The sequence below is a fragment of the Oncorhynchus mykiss genome, chromosome 16, assembly GCF_013265735.2.
Source record: "Oncorhynchus mykiss isolate Arlee chromosome 16, USDA_OmykA_1.1, whole genome shotgun sequence".
Lineage (NCBI taxonomy): Eukaryota > Metazoa > Chordata > Actinopteri > Salmoniformes > Salmonidae > Oncorhynchus > Oncorhynchus mykiss.
Window position 1 is genome coordinate 33,344,297 of NC_048580.1, and position 23,484 is coordinate 33,367,780.

Consider the following 23,484-nt stretch of genomic DNA (forward strand, 5'->3'; position numbering starts at 1 on the left):
GCCGACTCCGACCACGGTGAAAGAGGTGCAGCGGTTTTTAGGGTTTGCCCATTACTACCGGAGGTTTATCCGGGGTTTTGGTCAGGTAGCTGCTCCCATCACCTCGCTGCTGAAGGGAGGACCGGTGCGCTTGCGCTGGTCAGCAGAGGCGGGCAGAGCATTCACTCGTTTGAAGGAGCTGTTCACCAATGCGCCCGTGTTGGCGCATCCGGACCCCTCTTTAGCGTTCATAGTGGAGGTGGATGCGTCCGAGGCTGGGGTCGGAGCCGTGCTGTCCCAACGCTCGGGCGTGCCACCCAAACTTCGCCCTTGTGCTTTCTTTTCGAGCAAGCTCAGCCTAGCGGAGCGAAACTATGATGTGGGGGACCGGGAGTTGTTAGCTGTAGTCGAGGCTCTGAAGGTGTGGAGACATTGGCTTGAGGGGGCTAAACACCCCTTTCTCATCTGGACTGACCATCGTAATCTCGAGTATATCCGGGCAGCGAAGAGACTAAATCCACGTCAGGCTAGATGGGCCATGTTTTTTACCAGGTTCCGGTTTACCCTCTCATACCGGCCCGGCTCCCAAAACACCAAGGCCGACGCGCTGTCCCGCCTCTATGATACTGAGGAGCGGCCCGTTGAGCCAACTCCCATCATTTCACCGTCATGTCTCGTGGCACCGGTGGTATGGGAGGTGGACGCGGAGATAGAGGAGGCCTCACGGTCAGAGCCGGCCCCCCCCAACTGTCCAGTAGGAACCCAGTACGTACCGAGGGGGGTCCGGGACAAGCTGATTCGGTGGGCTCATACTCTCCCCTCCTCGGGTCATCCTGGCATCGAGAGGACAGTGCGGAGTCTGAGAGTGAGATACTGGTGGCCCACGCTAGCTAAAGACGTGAGATTTTATGTCTCCTCCTGCTCCGTGCGTGCTCAGAGCAAGGCTCCTCGGCACCTGCCTAGAGGGAAATTACAACCCCTCCCCGTTCCACAACGGCCGTGGACACACTTATCGGTGGACTTTCTTACCGACCTTCCCCCGTCCCAGGGAAGTACTACGATCCTGGTCGTTGTGGATCGGTTTTCTAAGTCCTGTCGTCTCATCCCGTTGCCCGGTCTCCCTACGGCCCTGCAGACTGCTGAGGCCTTGTTTACCCATGTCTTCCGGCACTATGGGGTGCCTGAGGACATCGTTTCTGATCGGGGTCCCCAATTCACGTCCAGAGTATGGAGGGCGTTTATGGAGAGACTGGGGGTCTCGGTCAGCTTAACCTCAGGTTTTCACCCCGAGAGTAATGGGCAGGTGGAGCGCGTAAACCAAGAGGTGGGCAGGTTTCTGCGGTCCTATTGCCGGGACCGGCCTGGTGAGTGGGCAAGGTATGTTCCCTGGGCTGAACTAGCTCAGAACTCACTACGCCACTCCTCAACTAACTTGTCTCCTTTTGAGTGTGTGTTAGGTTACCAGCCGGTCCTGGCCCCATGGCATCAGAGCCAGACCGAGGCTCCTGCGGTGGAGGAATGGGTACAGCGCTCCAAGGACACATGGAAAGCCGTTCAGGACTCACTACGGTTAGCGGGCGAACGGCAGAAGAGGAGCGCTGACCAGCACCGCAGTGAGGCCCCCGTATTTGCACCGGGGGACAGGGTCTGGCTCTCGACCCGGAACCTGCCCCTCCGCCTGCCCTGTCGGAAGCTGGGGCCGCAGTGTGTGGGGCCGTTCAAAGTCCTGAGGAGAATAAACGAGGTGTGTTACAGGTTACAACTTCCTAGGTATTACCGTATTAACCCCTCGTTTCATGTGTCTCTCCTCAGGCCGGTGGTGGCTGGTCCCCTGCAAGAAGGTGAGGTGCCTGAGGTCCCTCCGCCCCCCCTGGACATCGAGGGGTCCCCGGCGTACACAGTTCGGGGCATTCTGGATTTGAGACGCCGGGTGGGGGGCCTACAGTACCTCGTGGACTGGGAGGGGTACGGTCCGGAGGAGAGATGCTGGGTTCCGGTGAGGGACATTTTGGACCCTTCTCTCCTGAGAGATTTCCACCGCCTCCACCCGGATCGCCCAGCACCTCGTCCTCCGGGTCGTCCTCGAGGACGGTGGCGGCGCGCTGCGGGGGCCGCGCGTCAGGGGGGGGGGGGTACTGTCACGACTTCCGCCGAAGTTGGCTCTCCTGCCTGTTCGGGCGGTGCTCGGCGGTCGGCGTCACCGTCCTACTAGCCACCATCGATCCCTTTTTCGTTTGTCTGTTGGTTTTGTCTTATTAGTTTCACCTGTGTGTATTTTAGTTTATTGACGTCCTTATATGTAGTAGGTTGTCCCGCCCTTGTTTCGTGCGGGATTGTTTTGGTTTCATGTGTTTTCGTGAATACGTATTGTGTTATTTGCTCCGATACATTTAATCCTGTGTTGGATTATTTCACCCTGTATTTTGGGTTGACCGTGTTTGGTTCCGGAGAATAAACATTCGACTCACTGCACCTGCTCTCTGCGCCTGATTCCACCCACCTTGTTAATACGTGACATGGCCCTCATTTTAAGGTCAATCCTGTTAGTGAACTGAACTATTCCTTAAAAAAAATCTAAAGAAGCATTGAACATCTAATAGTCAAATCATAATGTAAAAGCAGGTGAAGTGGTTATACTCTTTTTGCCATTTTCTGGTGTTTTGTGATGAAAAACTGTGCAGATCTAGCATAAAACATGTCAACCCTGTTACCCCTAGACTAGAAGTGTTTTAACAATTTAGAAAAATGTAAACTTGCATTTTATTGCCACTCCGTGTTGACAGAAAAAGCTTCTATTCCTCTTGTCAAAAGGGGATTCATGGCACATTTAAGATTATATTGTCAACCCTGTTACAGTCCACCCTGCTGTTTTATTTGGCACTTATTTTTGAGATTGGAAAACAGTTTTTTAAAATTATGTTGAACATATGTTCTTTATGTCAGAATGTAAACATGTTATGAAATCCCCCCCAATTAAAACCATATTCATAAATATTTTGTAATGAATGGCAAATATTTTTATGCTCACTGGATCATATTACAAATAGAAATGGCACTGCTGTGCTAGTTTGTGCGTTTGTTATAATGTAATGTACATAATGCCATCCAGCATACAGATAGCCAATGCAGGTGGTAGAGGTAGCTACTGTACCAAGCACCTTTGTGATCCCTTACCCCTTCAGATTCCTACATCTTTAAAGGCATTCACCCTCCGTCTCACAACTATTCCATGCATCTTAAGAATCCGTGAACACCTGAGCCCATATTCATAAAGTGTATTAGAGTAGAAATGTTGATCTAGAATCTGGTCCCCCCTGTCCATGTGATCTTGTTCATTATGATCTAAAAGGTCAAACTGATCCTAGATCATCTCACCTAATCTGAGATGCTTGATACCTATGGCCCCAGATCTGACTATGTACCAGCAGTGCTAATTTTAAAAAAATGGTTTGTTTTAGTTTTGGATTAAACTTTTAGCAGAAAAGTTATGTATGAATTGTTTTCTCCAGAATGAAATGTGTTCTTCTTTTATTAATCCTATGTGATGCAATTCCCACAATCCCACAGGCAAAGACCTTCACAACTACTGAACTATAGCAACATTGTTACAATGTACATTCTCTACAACTGGAACTGTCTCTCCTCAAATGTAACAAACTGGAGAGGATCAAATACAAACGTTTGATCTGATAATCCTTTCAAGCTGGGCTGTGAAAGGTGCTTAATTGGCCCGAGAATCTAGGATGGGAGACGGCGTTGCCTACGGTGGAAATGTAATTAATAGATCTCCTCAGAATTATCATGGAAAAACAACCAATTTGGAGGGACAGTTCCATGTAGAGTATTAATAAAGATAGCCCTAGTAAACACACAACAAATATCCTTTACACAACTCTTTGTTTACATATAAGAGTATAGGAGTATTTGTACATCCAAATCATGTTACATGCACTACGCCTGGTCTTTCTTTTGGTTTTGGCACTATCCTGTGCTGCATTCTTGTTTGGTCTCAAATGGCTTGGGCTGCTGCATGGTTGTTCTGTAGAGATATTGTATTTTATCTGGCGCCTTGCTTTGCTCTCATGACATCAGTCAGTAAGTCTAGCACGGGGAGACTTTCTGAGCTCCCTTTAATAACATTATCTCTGATAGAATGTCAGAATGTGGAGATTGCAGTCTGAGGGCATGGGTGATTTTACAGAATTGTACCTAATTTCACTTCCTTCTGTTAAGCAAATATCTACTGTCACCCAGTAGAATTATGAGGTAGCCTACATATTTTTGAGATACTGTAAAACTTTCTTCAGTTTGGGTAAGTTGTTAAATGTATCAATGTGCCACTAGCTATTACATCTGTATCAACTGTTCAAATGGTCATCCTGCTACAATGCCTTGAGTCAGCTAGTTTGAGCTGAAAACAACCGTCACACAGGTGCCTTTACACAGTGAGCTAGTTCACTCAGAGATCTGTCTGTTTCCCTATCAGTCACTCAGGGGAGACAGTCTGTCTCCCGAGAGCAGGTGATCATTATCACCTGTCTCCCACAGGTCCGCTGGTCATGCCTCACTGTATGTGGGTGGTGGCATAAAAATAAAATGACTAGAACGAGTAAGCCCTTCTTCACACCACAGCAACTTGACTGTAGGTACACTCAATATGGCTGAAGGTCCACCCATCACGGGACATCGACTTGAATGGGAATGTTTGTTCTGGCCATTCTATTTCTACGGGTAGCAGTGATTACGGTGTCTATGGTGTCTACGCCTGGCCATGTTGTATTACTCAGCATTTCTCCCCCTGTGTCTCTCCACCACCAAGGGCATTAGCCTATTATAGAAGCATGTATTCACAAACCTCACATTTAAAGAATTACTGTCAATGACAATTTCATTTCTAACCTAAGTTGGATGGTATTTTAGATCAAGGCCTATTCGAATGATAGTTATTTTTATCGCTTTGGTGCTATTTTCACAATTATGTGGAAACTCTTAGTACAAAACTCAAAGCAAATCATCAAAAAGGCAGTTTTTTTCAAAACTTTAAGCACATTTTCAATTGATATACACAATCACACAGTCATTTTTTTCACCAAACCTAATCCGTGTTTCATCTAAACAATAATACCTTTCATATAAAGCAATTGCCTTTCACAATGCAATGCTCACAATACTTTTCATATGATTCTCCTCTCATTTGTTTAAATACATTTGACCATTACTTAATCCAACTGTGCTTAATGGTTGATCACTTAACCGTTTGGTAAACCTACAGATGTTAAACTGGTTTGTCTACTATGTATGGATTTTGAGAACTACAGAAATCAAATGTGTGTTTGTAAAGTATAAACCCTTAAATGACATGTATGTATGATACATGATAACCATACATAAGGACTACTCGTTATTCCTAATTGATTTCACATAGTGGTAACCACAATTGGTCACCATATAAAAGGGTGTGTGTGAACCAGGGAGAGGAAGAAACCAAAGAGCTCGTAGACAAGGGACCCGTCAGAGAGGTGGGCATGGGCCCCGTCACTACTTGTATTTGTGAGAGGTTGAATGCACCGAGCTGTCTGTTTGAACTACTGGCACACAGCTCGGACACCCATGGATACCCCACAATACATGGCACCAGAGGTCTCTTCCCAGTCCCCAAGTCCAGAACAGACTATGGGATGCACATAGTACTACATATAGCCATTACCACATGGAACTCTGTACAGCAGTACAATTAGATTTAAATCAGATAAAAATACACCTCATGGAACAGCGGGGACTGTGAAGCAACACAAACATAGACACATGCATACAAACACACAATAACATACGCACTATACACACACACACACACACACACACACGTACTCATGGATTTTGTGTTACAGATAAGTGGTAGTAGAGTAGAGGCTTGAGGGCACACACTTAATATGTTGTGAAATCTGTTATTTAAAATGTATAACTCCCTTAATTTTGCTGGACCCCAGGAAGAGTAGCTGAATGGGGATCCATAATAAATACAAACACAAAGAGGTGGACATCAAAGAGAGGGAGACAGACGGCAGTGGACTGTTGTGTCTAATGAAGTCCGGGCCATCGTCAATGACCATTTGGTAAACAGAGGCCTTACCATGGCACACGCTGCCAGATTAGTTCACCCCAATGGGAAAAGGTCAGAGGTGGTTCAGGCATGTTTTCGGGCCCATCCTCGATCCGTGACCCTATACCTGCCCCCCTACTCTCCTTTTCCCCCCAGCATGTGAGCAGATATGGTATCACGTCACCTATGGTTTTACAATGTTCTGCCATGAAATAGTCCAGAAAAAACCTATACTTACCGGTCTGGGTGGAATAGAAACGTCTGTATGAATCAATAAAGAAATATAATACAGGTAGAGGTGTGTGTGTGTGTGTGTGTGTGTGTGTGTGTGTGTGTCTGCCTGCGTGCCTGCGGGCATAAGTCAGTGTGTGTTTCAAAATGTGTATGTGCTATTCATGGTGAACTGTAGAATGCACTGTGTGGAAAAAAGGGAATTTCCATGTTGCAACACTACAGTGTCAGGCCATTAGGCCTAATCTGTCATTCAATCCATTTACTGAAAATATTCTTGTCATATTTCGTGTTGACATAATATTATATAGCTATAAAGTTTGTCTTAATTGTGCTTAAAACATGTATTTTTAAATGTCTTATCTTTCGAATTAAATTGGTGACAAAACCTGAAAAGCGAAAACGAAATGTATGATGTGAAATGTTAATGGACTATTCGTATGCATGTCGTTGACCTATATAAATGACATTATAGAAGGATTAATATAATTTATAAAATGAGGGTGGAAATATTTTCAGTAAGGCTGTCTGGCCTGGATGGTGTAGTCGGTTGGTAGTCTACAGTTCAAATAGTTCATATAATAGCTTGCAGTAAGAGCAAAGTCAGATCACTCGTCCATGCTTACAAACATCGCTTGACACATCAGTTGAACGCACTCACACAATCTATAGTTCACCTTGTTCTATGCGTTTCAAAGGGCATAATGGTACTGTAAAACTTCACGAATATCGATAAACAGACAGACAACATGTCTGCGACCTCATTTTCAACCTAAACAAATAAGTGTTGACCCTAAAGAACCCAGCAACAGTGTGGGAAAAGCGGCAATATGAAAGGGTGTCCCAGCCAGCGCAGACATCCCCATGGGAGGGTTTTAAAACAGTAGCGGAATGCGCGTCTCACCTGTGAACACTATTGTCAAAAACTTTTCCCGTGTGGTTGGACACTGCAGCTCCTAAACCGAGGAAGATTTAAACTACATGATCAGATGGACAAAGAGGACTTTCACGGTGAGCAGCAATTGGACATATTGGATCTAACCGACTCGTCCTCCGGCATGGCCAAGAGCAAGGGCTCCGCAGACAGCGCAGACAGCGCAGCGGAGGGTGTGGACGAGACTGACAAGGCCAGAGTGGGTCAAACGGAGAAGCCCCCATACTCTTACGTCGCCCTCATTGCCATGGCCATCAAGGAGAGCCGAGAAAAGAGGTTGACCCTGAGCGGAATTTATCAGTTCATCATCTCAAAATTCCCCTACTACGAGAAAAATAAGAAGGGGTGGCAGAACAGCATTCGGCACAACCTCAGTCTCAACGAGTGCTTTCTCAAAGTACCCAGGGAGGGCGGAGGTGACCGAAAAGGGAATTTCTGGACTTTGGATCCTGCATTTGAGAACATGTTTGAGAAAGGGAACTACAGACGCCGAAGAAGGGTGAGGAGACCCTACAGACCTGCCACCGTTCCTTACATAGCGGGGACCACCTGCGTGGACTATCCGGAGCACTTCTATCTGCAACAGAAACCAGTCTATGTACAGGCGCCTTTTGTCAGTAACCCCTGGACCCTCTCCCAGCCAAACTCACCTCAGGCCACCTCATACAGCTACCCCCAGTCGCAGCCCATCAACGGACAAGTGCACTCAGTGTCCCCAAATGGATACGCCAGCTCCCCTGTAACCTACTACCACAACCATCAGTTCCACGCCACCTACAGTGCTTACCACCGACATGCGTCCGTCGTGATGCCACATAACGGATGCCCCTGTGGTGGTATGACCCAGCCTTTGAGCCCCGGCGGAGGCTCGACTTCCCAAGCGTGCTACCCCCAGTTCTCCTTTGCCATACAACCAGAAATGCCACTTGCGCACTCATTTGAGTAGAAATGTTGGACTCGAGCGCTTGAACGCCTGTTTTTCAGCTGTCATTCATAAAATAAAATAGCCAGTTAGTGTAACAGACAGCTTGTTGTTTTGACATGTGCGAAGAAATTTTAGAGCTTATCAACGAAATACGTTTTTTGGCTAAATAAACATGTCAATCTGCTGAATTGTGTTAAGATGTTCATGCTATTCAAATATGCATTTACAGTGTCCCGTTAGGTGGGAACATTGGACATGAATTGTGGACATTCATGTCTTCTGCTGTCCGGAGGGTGACACGTAGGCCTATGGAGATAGACCTGTTCTTCCCCAAATAATTGAGTCAATTTCAAAGAAAATGTATCATGCTTCTTTGTTACAGGTAGGCTATTAGGCCTGTAGGTGTTTGTTGTAAATGTTATGTATATTCCGTTTTCTAGTGTAGGCCTATACACTTTTATATGCCCGGTAAAACAGTTTAATAAATTATTATTGAAGTTTTCCTCTCGATTTTCAACTCGAGGCATTTGGAATCGTTATAAGTTCATTGAATGTGGAATGTGTGGTATCCAACATCTTCGTTTATTTCAATAAAATGTTATTTTTGAATCAATATTGCCTCATCTATTTTGGGTTGCACAAACAATCTTTATCTCCTGTTTGTAGGCCTATGATCCAATGTTTTTCAAACATGGCTGGGATAAATTTGATCAAGTTATCAGAATGGGGAAAGAGGCCAATGGTTTGATTAGCTAAAACATATTGTAGCCTACTGTTTAAAAGTAATATTTGAGGTGCATGTGTCCTCTTGCCAAATTGCAGGCATATTATTTTAATTCATGCAGGTTTTTTGATTAACCTGTAGGCCTATTGACTAACCATGGTTTCAAATAAACTAATCTTTCACGTTCATTGAATGTGTGTTTAATCTATCCAAATACCAGAGGTCTGGCTATGCATTGGTCTAAATGCTACTGTTTCAAATTTTGGAACATAAATGTTGTATGTTGAGTCACCATCAAATAAATATATTTATTTCAAAATGTATCATTTAACTGTTCATTGGCCTATAAATGCTTAGATTGTATTGGCTGATAACCAATAGGAATTGATCATCTTGACTAGTGACACCCAAATCCTGATATCATGCAAGAATAGTGGAATTGCGCATACTAGACCTACCCGAGGTTATAATTCTGCCGATTGATCCGATTACTATGAAACTGTGTGTGTGTGTGTGTGTGTGTGTGTGTGTGTGTGTGTGTGTGTGTGTGTGTGTGTGCGTGCGTGCGCACTTGGCCCACATGTGCCATAAAACCCGGGCCTCTTGTTCAAAAGACAGGCTACAATAGCATGGAATAGAATTATACTCATTGTGAATGGAGATTACCGCATTTGTGTATATAGTGCCACCATGTGGTCAAATTTGAAACATTTATTGTGAGGATAAGGCATGTGTACTGTACAGTCTCCAGCACTTCACAGTATTACAGTATTCTGCCTTCAAATACTCCTTGGAATCTATATTCCTGTTGGTGAAGTCGTCATAGACAAGCTACAGCTTACATTTTAGCCAATATGTAGTATAGTCCAAGTAAAAAAAAATGTCCTTCCCCTTACCTGGAACAAAAATGTTCTTCTGGAACACATAGCTTCAACATCTTTTAATGAACATAGAACTTCTAGTCAGAGGGACTAACAGTTCAAAATCTGTTCAATGGCCATTATTTATGCGGTATATATAGGCCTACCCATTTATTCTTCAACAATTTATACTTCACTCGTGAGCTCTGTCCTCCTCCTACCCTATAATAACACACAATATACGTTTTTATAACTTAATTGTGAGCAAGTAACAATTCAACAAACAATGCATAGCTTCTGATCAAAACTATCATGTGGCTCTCATACACTGTCAGTCCTTGCATCTAGTGCGCTGTCTATGAATTTGAGAGGATACATTTTCCCAGCCCAATCCCCATATACCAAAACAGTGGCGGGGCCTATACCATATTTTTTGTTACCAGTCCCAGGTAGCTTTAATCAACCAAATGCAGCTTTCCCATATGGATCTTTGTGTCTTCACATTTGCAATTTACAAATACAGTTATTTATTAGGCCTACATTAATTATGGCTATTGTTCATTAGGGGTTTGTTCATTAGGGTTTCCCCAACTCGGTCCCAGGGCACCCCTGGGTTCAGGTTTTGTTTTTTTGCCCTAGCACTACACAGCTAATTGAAATAATCAAAGCTGGGTGATTGAGTTGGTTATTTGAATCTAAATGAACAACAGAGACTAAATTTCAATATCAAATTTATTGAAAGAGTTTGGGGAATGGCCTCCTCTCCAACAACATATTTGATGGAAGCCCTATGCAGGGGAAAGGATGTTCCAATGACGGTCCTTATAACCCAACGGGCACACGACATTCTGGTCACGACATCATATGACCAAAATATGACCATTTTAAGACGTATTTTTTTTAGACACAAAATATGAAATTTTGGTCATATTTTGCCTAACGCCTTCCTAACTGACTCAAACCAGACGTAAATAACAGGTCTCCCGGCGTCATTATATAAAACAAATGTTAAAATATTGAATATTCTCTGGTACATTCACAGATTGGGCTCTATCTGTGCAGCGCACAGGCCCCTTACCCTTCCGGTCTCTAAAGTGCCTAAAATCGCCACTGCATTCTAATCTACGCTTTAGAACCACAAGTCGCACCGCGCGTCTTGATATCTGGTCAATGTCAATGTCCAGTTATCAGCATTGGCGCGCAAAGGCTGGAGTGTTTATCCAGATCAGTGATCAGAAATAACTTGTTTCCTGCCCTCCAGTTTTGCCTGTCAAAAACAGATTAGGCCTACGTTTATCATCCATCTACTAAAATACATTTTATCAATCGACTACTGACTCATGATTGCCAAAACAATAGGCTACCTGACGATTTCATTGATCATTTTCATATCTCAGATAGGCCTTTGGGTGGCTGCTGGCTACGTGTCTAAAGATAAACAGCTTTAACATCGCACTGTCTTCAACATTATGGATAATATTCATTCTGGCGAATGTATTATGATAAATTTGTGAGCAACGAGCACTCGGCGCGCAGGCTGCCCTCCAACCTGATGGCGCCGTGCAGACAGAACATGCTTTCCACCCGATCCTGCAACCTCTGCTACAAGTATAGGGTGTATGGTTGTATGATTTAGTTTGCTCCGGATTCCAGAGATACGACATGATGTAGGCCTATACCTAATTCATATTGGCTACTAACATGAATGACTTTCAACTCCAAATGCATGTGTAAAAATACGTTTATTTCTGTAGCCTATCTTGAGTTTTGAAAATGCATCACCTTTATGGCTATAATAACAGGCAACATTTGGAGTTGGGTTGGATATAGTAGCCTAATGGTAGGCTACAGCATTTCTTACAATCAATCTTCTTTTTTGACTGGAATTGTGTTTCAATAAGTGCATCATTTATTCCATTTCAAAATAATTTTGATAAGTACTTTACTGTAAGATGCTGCTTTCCCCTTTTTTGTAATTTCTCAACTGGTCTGCGACCAGGACATTTGATTTTCGTGGTGCCATTTTTTTGGTTCAAGCATATGCCACCCATATGCATGGCCCTGACTCTTCTCATCAAGCTTCTAAACTGAAAAATGTGGAACAATTGTGCATTTTGTGATAAAAGCACCAAATTTGGCACAAATATAAATTAATGTAAAATCTGAACATTTTAGTATACACTCTTATCCAGAGCAAATAGGGTTAAGTACCTTGCTCAAGGGCTCATCGACTTTTCACCTTGTCTGCTCTGGGATTCAAACCAGCACCCTTCTGGCCCAATGCTTTTAACCGCTAGGCTACTGACCCACCCAAAACGTTCTAGATATAGAGCCACGCCAGATTTGGACCCTGAGGGGAGTGGCAGCCATTCTTCAAAATATGACCCCTTTCAGGAAAGGTGTATGTCGCAAATCACTAAATCACAGGAGATGTATTTGAACGTCGTAATTGTTTAAAATCAAAATATATTTTTTGGCAGAAATACCTTCTGGAACATGTTATTTTTCATGTGCTTTAATAACAAACTTATATTCCATCTGTAAATATGAATAAAATGGTTAAATTAAAAGCCTAGTTGGTTTAGCCACGGAAAAACTCAGGAACCTTTCCGCTAGCCATGATTGGCTGAGATAATGGATGGGCTGGACACGCTGGGAGATTAGTTTGGATTGGTTTGCCATGCAGAATGCTTCTGTCTATAACGTGAGCTACTCAGTATGTGTTGACAATCCTTTCTAACATGTCTTTTTTGAAAGATATAAAGTTAGCCATCAAGAACTACAAACGTTTTGCTACTTTTCTCAACAACATTGATGCCCTGAATTTAGCAGGCACTATAGACAGATCAGTTACTTTCTGCACACGCCATGGTCAATGTGAACCGGAGTGACTTGACACAACGCTGGCAGAACAAGATGTAGCTACAAACAAAATGCAATTAAATGGTTCCAGTCTGCCCTGAAGCGTTCATACATGTATACATGTACACGTGTATACACATGTATACAGATAAGAGTCTATCTACATTTTCTGATATTATATGTTTCTAATTTTGTCAAAGTCCTTTTTCATTGCAAGTTAACCTCTAGTGACACCCCATCCCGTGAACGGGACCGTTTTCATCATCTTACACTAATTAGCATAACGCAACGGACATAAATCTTCCTAGAAAATATTCCTATTCATGAAAATCACAAGTTAAATATATTGGAACACAGCTTAGCCTTTTGTTAATCACCCTGTCATCTCAGATTTTCAAAATATGCTTTACAGCCAACGCTAGACAAGCATTTGTGTAAGTTTATAATAACCTAGCATAGCATTATGCCTTGCTAGATGCAAGCAACCGTGTCACGGAAATCAGAAAAGCAATCAAATTAAATCGTTTACCTTTGATGAACGTCGGAAGTTTTCACTCACGAGACTCCCAGGTAGATAGCAAAAGTTCATTTTTTCCCAAAATATTATTTTTGTAAGCGAAACAGCTCCGTTTGTTCTTCACGTTTGGCTGAGAAATCCCCCGGAAATTGCGGTCACCACAACGGCAATTTTTTTTCCAAATTAGCTCCATAATATCGACAGAAACATGGCAAACGTTGTTTAGAATCCATCCTCAAGGTGTTTTATCTAATATCTATTCGATAATATATCCGTCGGGACAATTCCTTTTTCTCTAGGACCGATTGGAGTAATGGCTACCTCTGCACTTTACGCAACAATCTCTCTCGGAGCCACCATGTGACCACTTACGCAATGTGCCCCCATACGGCTATTCTTCAACAGAAATGCGTAAAACTACGTCACAATGCTGTAGACACCTTGGGGAATGCGTAGAAAGCGTAAGCTCGTTGATGGTACATTCACAGCCATATAGGGAGTCATTGGAACGCAGCGCTTTCGAAACCTGGGGCACTTCCGGATTGGATTTTTCTCAGGCTTTCGCCTGCAACATCAGTTCTGTTATACTCACAGACAATATCTTTACAGTTTTGGAAACGTTAGTGTTTTCTATCCAAAGCTGTCAATTATATGCATATTCTAGCATCTTTTCCTGACAAAATATCCTGTTTAAAACGGGAATGTTTTTTTTCCAAAAATGAAAATACTGCCCCCTAACACCAACAGGTTAAAGTGTACTGTTCGCTAGCTAGAAAACATTATCTTGCTAGTAATATTATTAGAATCAGAATCCATTTGCATGGCTAGTTATAGCCTAATGTTAGCTAACAAACATTGAACATAGTTGGTTAACTTTAGCTACCTGAAGATTCATACTACAGCTATGACAATCAGTTTTGTATTGGTAACGTTAGTAGTATGAGATGAGATTATTGCGGTTCATTGTTCAGCTAGCTAGCTACCCAAACAGAACACATACATCTTGCCGATGTCGGACTGGATAGCGGTATATCATTAGTAGATCGTGTTCCATTTAGAACGTCGGTGGGAGGGCGGCTGTTAGTGTAGTAGGTCGAAATATGTGCACAATGCACCGTCACATGGCCGCTCAGCATCAGAGTCGGCCGTACATCGTGTAGACATCGAAATTGGGACGAGTGTCACAATGCTTGAAAAGCTACCTTCTCTCAATGCATAATCATTCCTCACCTGCAGGGGGCACATTTCACATCATCAGAAAATATGTAGAAAGCCTATCGACTTAAAAAAATGTTTTTAACCTCACTAGGGTAAGGGGCCACTATTTTCACCTCCGGATGAAAAGCGTGCCCTAAGTAAACTGCCTGTTTCTCAGGCCCAGAAGCTAGGATATGTATATAATTGGTTGATTTGGATAGTAATCAATCTAAAGTTTCCATAACTGTTAAAGTAATGTATGTGAGTATAACAGAACTTATATGGCAGGCGAAAACCTTCGAAAAACCCATCCAGGAAGTGGGATTTTTTTGTTTGTAGTTTTCCATTGACTGCCTATACAGTATCCCATGACTTAGGACTCAAATTGCACTTCCTATGGCTTCCACTAGATGTCAACAGTCTTTAGAAATTGTTTCAGGCTTGTAGTCGGATAAATGAGGGAGTAAGACCACTTTGAGTGAGTGGACCCTGGGAAGTCACCAGGCCCGTTTGCTGCGCGCCTTTCTTGTTTTTCTTTTATATTGACGACGCTATTGTCCGGTTGAAATATTATCGATTATTTAGGCCAAAAACAACATGAGGATTGATTATAAACATCGTTTGACATGTTTCTATGAACTTTATGGATACTATTTGGATTTTTCGTATGTCTGTTGTGACTGCCTTTGAGCCATTGGATTACTGAACAAAACGCGCCAACAAAACAGAGATTTTTGGATATAAAGACGGACTTTATCGAACAAAACAAACATTTATTGTGTAACAGGGAGTCTTGTGAGTGCAACCATAACAAGATCATCAAAGGTACAGTGCCTTGCGAAAGTATTCGGCCCCCTTGAACTTTGCAACCTTTTGCCACATTTCAGGCTTCAAACATAAAGATATAAAACTGTATTTTTTTGTGAAGAATCAACAACAAGTGGGACACAATCATGAAGTGGAACGACATTTATTGGATATTTCAAACTTTTTTAACAAATCAAAAACTGAAAAATTGGGCATGCAAAATTATTCAGCCCCCTTAAGTTAATACTTTGTAGCGCCACCAAATTTTAACCATCTTCCCTGTCCCTGCTGAAGAAAAGCAGGCCCAAACCATGATGCTGCCACCACCATGTTTGACAGTGTGGATAGTGTGTTCAGCTGTGTTGCTTTTACGCCAAACGTTATGTTTTGCATTGTTGCCAAAAAGTTCAATATTGGTTTCATCTGACCAGAGCACCTTCTTCCACATGTTTGGTGTGTCTCCCAGGTGGCTTGTGGCAAACTTTAAACAACACTTTTTATGGATATCTTTAAGAAATGGCTTTCTTCTTGCCACTCTTCCATAAAGGCCAGATTTGTGCAATATACTACTGATTGTTGTCCTATGGACAGAGTCTCCCACCTCAGCTGTAGATCTCTGCAGTTCATCCAGAGTGATCATGGGCCTCTTGGCTGCATCTCTGATCAGTCTTCTCCTTGTATGAGCTGAAAGTTTAGAGGGACGGCCAGGTCTTGGTAGATTTGCAGTGGTCTGATACTCCTTCCATTTCAATATTATCGCTTGCACAGTGCTCCTTGGGATGTTTAAAGCTTGGGAAATCTTTTTGTATCCAAATCCGGCTTTAAACTTCTTCACAACAGTATCTCGGACCTGCCTGGTGTGTTCCTTGTTCTTCATGATGCTCTCTGCGCTTTTAACGGACCTCTGAGACTATCACAGTGCAGGTGCATTTATACGGAGACTTGATTACACACAGGTGGATTGTATTTATCATCATTAGTCATTTAGGTCAACATTGGATCATTCAGAGATCCTCACTGAACTTCTGGAGAGAGTTTGCTGCACTGAAAGTAAAGGGGCTGAATAATTTTGCACGCCCAATTTTTCAGTTTTTGATTTGTTAAAAAAGTTTGAAATATCCAATAAATGTCGTTCCACTTCATGATTGTGTCCCACTTGTTGTTGATTCTTCACAAAAAAATACAGTTTTATATCTTTATGTTTGAAGCCTGAAATGTGGCAAAAGGTCGCAAAGTTCAAGGGGGCCGAATACTTTCGCAAGGCACTGTAAGTGATTCATTTTACTGCTATTTCTGACTTTTGTTGACTAATCTACTTGGCTGGTAACTGTATGAAATGTTTTGTGTGCTGGGCGCAGTGCTCAGATAATCGCATGGTATGCTTTTTTGAAATCTGACACAGCGGCTTGATTAACAAGAGGTTAAGCGTTATTTTGATGTATAACACATTTTTAAGAATGTTAAATATTTGAATGGAGTATTTTTGAATTTCACGCTCTGCAATTTCACTGGATGTTGGCCAGGTGGGACTCTACCGTCCCAGGTTCCCATAAGATTAAAGCGCAGGTGTCAATTCGGCAAATCATAAAACAAGTGGCCACCTCTACTGTGTAGAAGATGATAAATCTGAAGAGATGAGTTGGCAATGTGTAATTAAATCACTGAATCATCCATCCACATTGCTTCTCATAACAATGATTAACACTTTGGAGAAGTCAATGTGTTCTCAAACAGGATTCTCAAGCGAGACAGCCATGATCAAAGCTAGTGCGAGAGACTAACGTTACATGGATCACAGCAAGCAAAACATGAATTATACCTAGCTCGCGCAGACTAGCAAGGCTCAAAATGATTTGACTGTTGGTTTGCCAGCTAACGTTAACTGTATATTGGGTAATTATCTATCTTATTACATCTAATTGTCACAGGATTGAACTAGCTACTAGCTAAATGGTTGTAAATGCTAACTAACATTAATGTTAAAATATAGCTAATGTTGTATCATCTACTGTAGCTAGCTAGCTACCCTACCACCAGGTCACCTAAAGCTAACGGTAATGTTAGATTAATTTGCAGCTATAGCTAAACTAATGGCAGCTAGCTAGAAAACTATCGCACAGATTAGATTAAAATGTTAAATCAATGTTGTGCTGCGGCGTTGTAATGGTAACATTAACTTAAGGACAGTTGTTAGCTAGCTAACGTTAGCTATCTAAAACTTTGGACTGGAGAACACTCACTTGTTGTTAGTTATTGAATTTTACTCACCATGCAGGGCCGCATGACAAGCTCATATTGTTGTCGTTCTTTCCATTGAATAGCTAGCTAATGGTTCACAGGTTCCTGTGAGATTGACCAACCAATTTTAGTTTGGGGGGAAACCCCAAGCAGATGAGACAACGAGTCTACTGCTCAGACAACGTTATCCATCCGTGCAACAAGGGAAACATTACCAATGAGCCTTACGGTGTTTCTACCCTATTTTTGACCACGGTCTATAGGTTGCTGGTCTGAAGTAGTTTAATATGTAGGGAATATTGAACCATTTGGAACGTAACCTCTTGATTGATGTAGTCTTTGGATGTAAGTGGGAGTAGTGCAAACGTAGAAGGGTTATTCAAAACTAGCCCTTCCTGCCTCTCCAAAGGCTTTCACTGCGTACTCTATCATATCATATACCGCTTTCCATTAAACCAAAATTAATCTCAATTCAAATCAAATGTTATTTGTAACATGCGCCGAATACAACAGGTGTAAAGTGAAATGTTTACTTATTATCCCTTAACCAACAATGGGGTTCAATAAATAGAGTTAAGAAAATATTTACAAAATAAACTAAATTGGCCCAGCGTCGTCCGGGTTAGGGGAGGGTTCGGCCGGGGTAAGCTGTCATTTTATGTAAGAATTTGTTCTTAACTGACTTGCCTAGTTAAATTCCATTTAAAAAAAGCTTGGCCCCAGTGATGTACTGGGCCGTACGCACTACCCTCTGTAGCGCCTTAAGGTCAGATGCCGAGCAGTTGCCATACCGAGGCGGTGATGCAACCGGTCAGGATGCTCTCGGTGGTGTAGCTGTAAAACCTTTGGGGGAGAAGTTGTTGTCCTGGCACCACACTGCCAGGACTCTGACCTCCTCCCTATAGGCTGTCATCGTTGTCAGTGATCAGGCCTACCACTGTTGTGTCATTAGCAAACTTAATGATGGTGTTGGAGTCGTGCTTGGCCACGCTGTCGTGGGTGAACAAGGAGTACAGGAGGGGACTAAGCATGCATCTCAAGCAGGATATAGGCTTGCTTCCAAAAAGTATTTTATATATATATATGTATTCATGTGGGTTTCTCTCTCTCTTCTCTCCATTCCTTCGAGAAGTGACCAACATCCCTCTGACTCCAATCGTTAGTCATCCAAACCTGTTCCTGAAGGAAGTGGTGTAGTTAAAAGTACTACTTATATAGTTTTTTGGGGTATCTGTACTTTACTTTACTTTACTATTTATTTATTTATTTTTTACAATTTTTACTTCACTACATTCCTAAAGAAAATAATGCACTTTTTACTCCATACATTTTCCCTGACACCCAAAAGTACTCATTACATTTTGAATGGCTAGCAGGAAAGGAAAATGGTCAAATTCATGCACTTATCAAGAGAACATCCCTGGTCATCCCTATTGCCTCTGATCTGGCAGACTCACTAAACACAATATTACATCTGAATGTTGGAGTGTGCCCCTGGCTATCCGTAAAAAAATAAGAAAATGTGTCCGTCTGGTTTGCTTAATATAAGGAATTTGAAATTATTTTTACTTTTACTTTTAATACTCAGGTATATTTTAGCAATTACATTTACTTTTGATACTCAGTGGCAAGAAAAAGTATGTGAACCCTTTGGAATTAACTGGATTTCTGCATAAATTGGACATCAAATTTGATTTGAGTCAATTGGAAAATACAGTCTGCTTAAAACTAACAACACACAAACAATTATACGTTTTCATGTCTTTATTGAACACACCGTGTAAACATTCACAGTGCAGGGTGGGAAAAGTATGTGAACCCTTGGATTTAATAACTGGTTGACTCTCCTTTGGCAGCAATAAACTCAACCAAACGTTTTCTGTAGTTGCGGATCAGACCTTCACAACGATCAGGAGGAATTTTGGACCATTCCTCTTTACCAAAATGTTTCAGTTCAGCAATATTCTTGGTATGTCTGGTGTAAATCACTCGAGGTCATGCCACAGCATTTTAAATCAGGTTGAGGTCAGGACTGTGACTGGGCCACTCCGGAAGCCATTCTGTTGTTGATTTACTTCTGTGTTTGGTGTGTTGTCCTGTTGCATCACCCAACTTATGTTGAGCTTCAATTGGCAGACAGATAGCCATACATTCTCCTGCAAAATGTCTTGATAAACTTGGGAATACATGTTTCCGGCGATGAAAGCAAGCTCCCTCCACCATAGTTTACAGTTGGTATGAGGTTTTGATATTGGTGTGCTGTGCCTTTTTTTTCTCCACACATAGTGTTGTGTGTTCCTTCCAAACAACTCAACTTTAGTTTAATCTGTCCACAGAATATTTTGCCAGTAGAACTGTGGAACACCCAGGTGCTCTTTTGCGAACTTCAGATGTACAGCAATGGTTTTTTTGGACAGCAGTGGCTTCTTCCGTGGTGACCTCCCATGAACACCATTCCTGTTTAGTGTTTTACGTATCTTAGACTCGTCAACAGAGATGTTAGCATCTTCCAGAGATTTCTGTAAGTCTTTCGCTAACACTCTAGGATTCTTCTTAACCTCATTGAGCATTCTGCACTGTGTTCTTAGTTTTTTTGCAGGATGGCCACTCCTAGGGAGAGTAGCAATAGTGCTGAACTTTCTCCATTTATAGACAATTTGTCTTACTGTGGACTGATGAACATCAAGGCTTTTAGATATACTTTTGTAACCCTTTACAGCTTTATGCAAGTCAACAATTCTCAATCTTAGGTCTTCTGAGATCTCTTTTGTTCGAGGCATGGTTCACATCAGGCAATGCTTCTTGTCAATAGCAAACTCAAATTTTGTGAGTGTTTTTTATAGGGCAGGGCAGCTCTAACCAACATCACCAATCTTGTCTCATTGATTGGACTCCAGGTTAGCTGACTCCTGACTCCAATTAGCTTTTGGAAAAGTCATTAGCCTACTTTTTCCAACATATGTTTAAATTATGTATTCAATATAGACAAGAGAAATACAATAATTTGTGTGTTATTAGTTTAAGCAGACTGTGTTTTTCTATTGTTGTGACTAAGATGACGATCAGATCAAATTTTATGACAATTTTATGAATTTCAGTTCATTCCAAAGGGTTCACATACTTTTTCTTGCCACTGTGTATATTTAAAACCAAATGCTTTTAGACTTTTACTAAAAAGAAATAGTCTTGATGGGCGAATTCTGTGTAGATCAGGTGGGAGTTCAGTACTACTGAATAGTGTAGAGAGTTTAATTCAATGGAAACGGTACTGTACTGAACGACCATAGGGCGATTGTGTATGGCGTGCTGAACACGTTTTGCAATTTCTAATGACCACACCCATATTAATCAGGCTACACGTCGCCACACACACCAAATGGGAGCAAACATACCTCAAAAGCATTTTTTTAGAAATGTGTCTGCGTTACCGCATGTCCGAGTCTGTTTTTCCCAAGTTTGGACTACATAGAAGTTCACAAAAGTAAACTCAGCAAAAAAACAACCGTGCCTTTTTCAGGACCCTGTCTTTCAAAGATAATTCATAAAAATCCAAATAACTTCACAGATCTTCATTGTAAAGGGTTTAAACACTGTTTCCCATGCTTGTTCAATGAACCATAAACAATTAATGAACATGCACATATGGAACGGTCATTAAGACACTAACAACTTACAGACGGTAGAGAAATTAAGGTCACGGTTATGAAAACTTAGGACACTAAAGAAGCCTTTCTACTGACTCTGAAAAACACCAAAATAAAGACGTCCAGGGTCACTGCTCATCTGTGTGAACGTGCCTTAGGCATGCTGCAAGGAGGCATGAGGACTGCAGATGTGGTCAAGGCAATAAATTGCAATGTCCGTACTGTGAGATGCCTAAGACAGCACTACAGGGAGACAGGACGGACAGCTGATCGTTCTCGCAGTGGCAGACCACATGTAACAACACCTGCACAGGATCGGTACATCCGAACATCACACCTGCGGGACAGGTACAGGATGGCAACAACAACTGCCCGAGTTACACCAGGAACGCACAATCCCTCCATCAGTGCTCAGACTGTCTGCAATGGGCTGAGAGAGGCTGGACTGAGGGCTTGTAGGCCTGTTGTAAGGCAGGTCCTCACCAGACATCACCGGTAACACCGTCGCCCATGGGCACAAACTCACTGTCGCTGGACCAGACAGGACTGGCAAAAAGTCCTCTTCACTGACGTGTCATAGTTTTGTCTCACCAGGGGTGATTCGCGTTTATCGCCGAAGGAATGAGCGTTACACCGAGGCCTGTACTCTGGAGCGGGATCGATATGGAGGTGCAGGGTACGTTATGGTCTGAGGCGATGTATCACAGCATCATCGGGCTGAGCTTGTTGTCATTGCAGGCAATCTCAATGCTGTGCGTTACAAGGAAGACATCCTCCTCCCTCAGGTGGTACCCTTCCTGCAGGCTCATCCTGACATGACCCTCCAGCATGATAATGCCACCAGCCATACTGCTTGTTCCCTGCGTGATTTCCTGCAAGACAGGACTGTCAGTGTTCTGCCATAGCCAGCAAAGAGCTTGGATCTCAATCCAATTGAGCACGTCTGGGACCTATTGGATCGGATGGTGAGGGCTAGGGCCATTCCCCCCAGATATGTCTGGGAACTTGCAGGTGCCTTGGTGGAAGAGTGGGGTAACATCTCACAGCAAGAACCGACAAATCTGGTACAGTCCATGAGGAGGAGATGCACTGCAGTACTTAATGCAGCTGGTGGCCACACCAGAGACTGACTGTTACTTTTGATTTTGACCCCCCTTTGTTCAGGGACGCATTATTCAATTTCTGTTAGTCACATGTCTGTGGAACTTGTTCAGTTTATGTCTCAGTTGTTGAATCTTATGTTCATACAAATATTTTCACATGTTAAGTTTGCTGAAAATAAACGCAGTTGACAGTGAGAGGACGTTTCATTTTTTGCTGAGTTTATAAGTCAGTACAATACAGTTTTGTACAGTAGAGTTTAGTACAGTAGCACACACTATTGTAGAGAACAGTATCATTTTACTGTATTCTACTGTACTGTAGTTCACTGTACTGTACTAAACCATGCTGTACTGTAGCCTACTGTACTGAACTCTACTGTACTATACTGACTCTGAAAAACTGTACTGTACCAAATTATACTGCACAGTAGTGTACTGTGCCAAACTATACTGTACTATACAGTGCTGTACTGTGTGGCAAACTTGTGATTGTGACTTGTGATTATCTGTGGTCAAACAATGATCTTGTTCGGGGGCAGGGCTCAGTAGAATAATAGCCAAACATACGAAGGAGAATATTGCATTTTTTTTTACCTTTGTGTACCTATTCAGGATATATCACCATAAAGAGAATGTCATGTATAATTATGAATTTCTTGCTAGTACAGATCAGGGACCTATGATGTCATTCTGTTAGTTATTATGTTACCAGGTGTTAATCCTTCAGGGAGCATTCCTAAAGCACCACAAAATTGATTTGTTTAAGACAATGTAAACATTTCAATATTGATTCTTTCATTGATGACTTGATATCTACAGCACTAGTCAAAAGTTTGGACACACCTACTCAATCCAGTTATATTAAACAAATCTAAATATATTTTAGATTTGAGATTCTTCAAAGTTACCACCCCTTGCCTTGATGACAGCTTTGCACACTCTTGGCATTCTCTCAACCAGCTTCATGAGGTTATCACCTGGAATGCATTTCAATGAACAGGTGTGCCTTGTTAAAAGTTAATTTGTGGAATTTCTTTCCTTAATGCATTTGAGCCAATCAGTTGTGTTGTAACAAGGTAGGGGGGGGGGGGTATACAGAAGATAGCCCTATGTGGTAAAATACCAAGTCCATATTATGTCAAGAACAGCTTAAATAAGCAAAGAGAAACGATAGTCCATCATTACTTTAAGATATGAAGGTATGTCAATACGGAAAAGTTAAAGAACTTTCAACGTTTCTTCAAGGGCAGTCGCAAAAACCATCAAGCACTATGACAAAACTGGCTCTCATGAGGACCGCCACAGGAATGGAAGACCCAGAGTTACCTCTATTGCAGAGGATAAGTTCATTAGAGTTACCAGC

The 23,484-nt window shown here is 42.3% G+C and overlaps 1 protein-coding gene across 1 annotated transcript; it reads left to right on the forward strand.

Moving 5' to 3' along the window:
• The first annotated feature begins 7,299 nt into the window (after positions 1–7,299).
• foxl2l (forkhead box L2-like) lies at positions 7,300–8,190 on the forward strand. The gene is given in 1 exon segment (NM_001124484.1): positions 7,300–8,190. A coding segment is annotated over 1 exon segment (891 nt).
• The last annotated feature ends 15,294 nt before the right edge of the window (positions 8,191–23,484 follow it).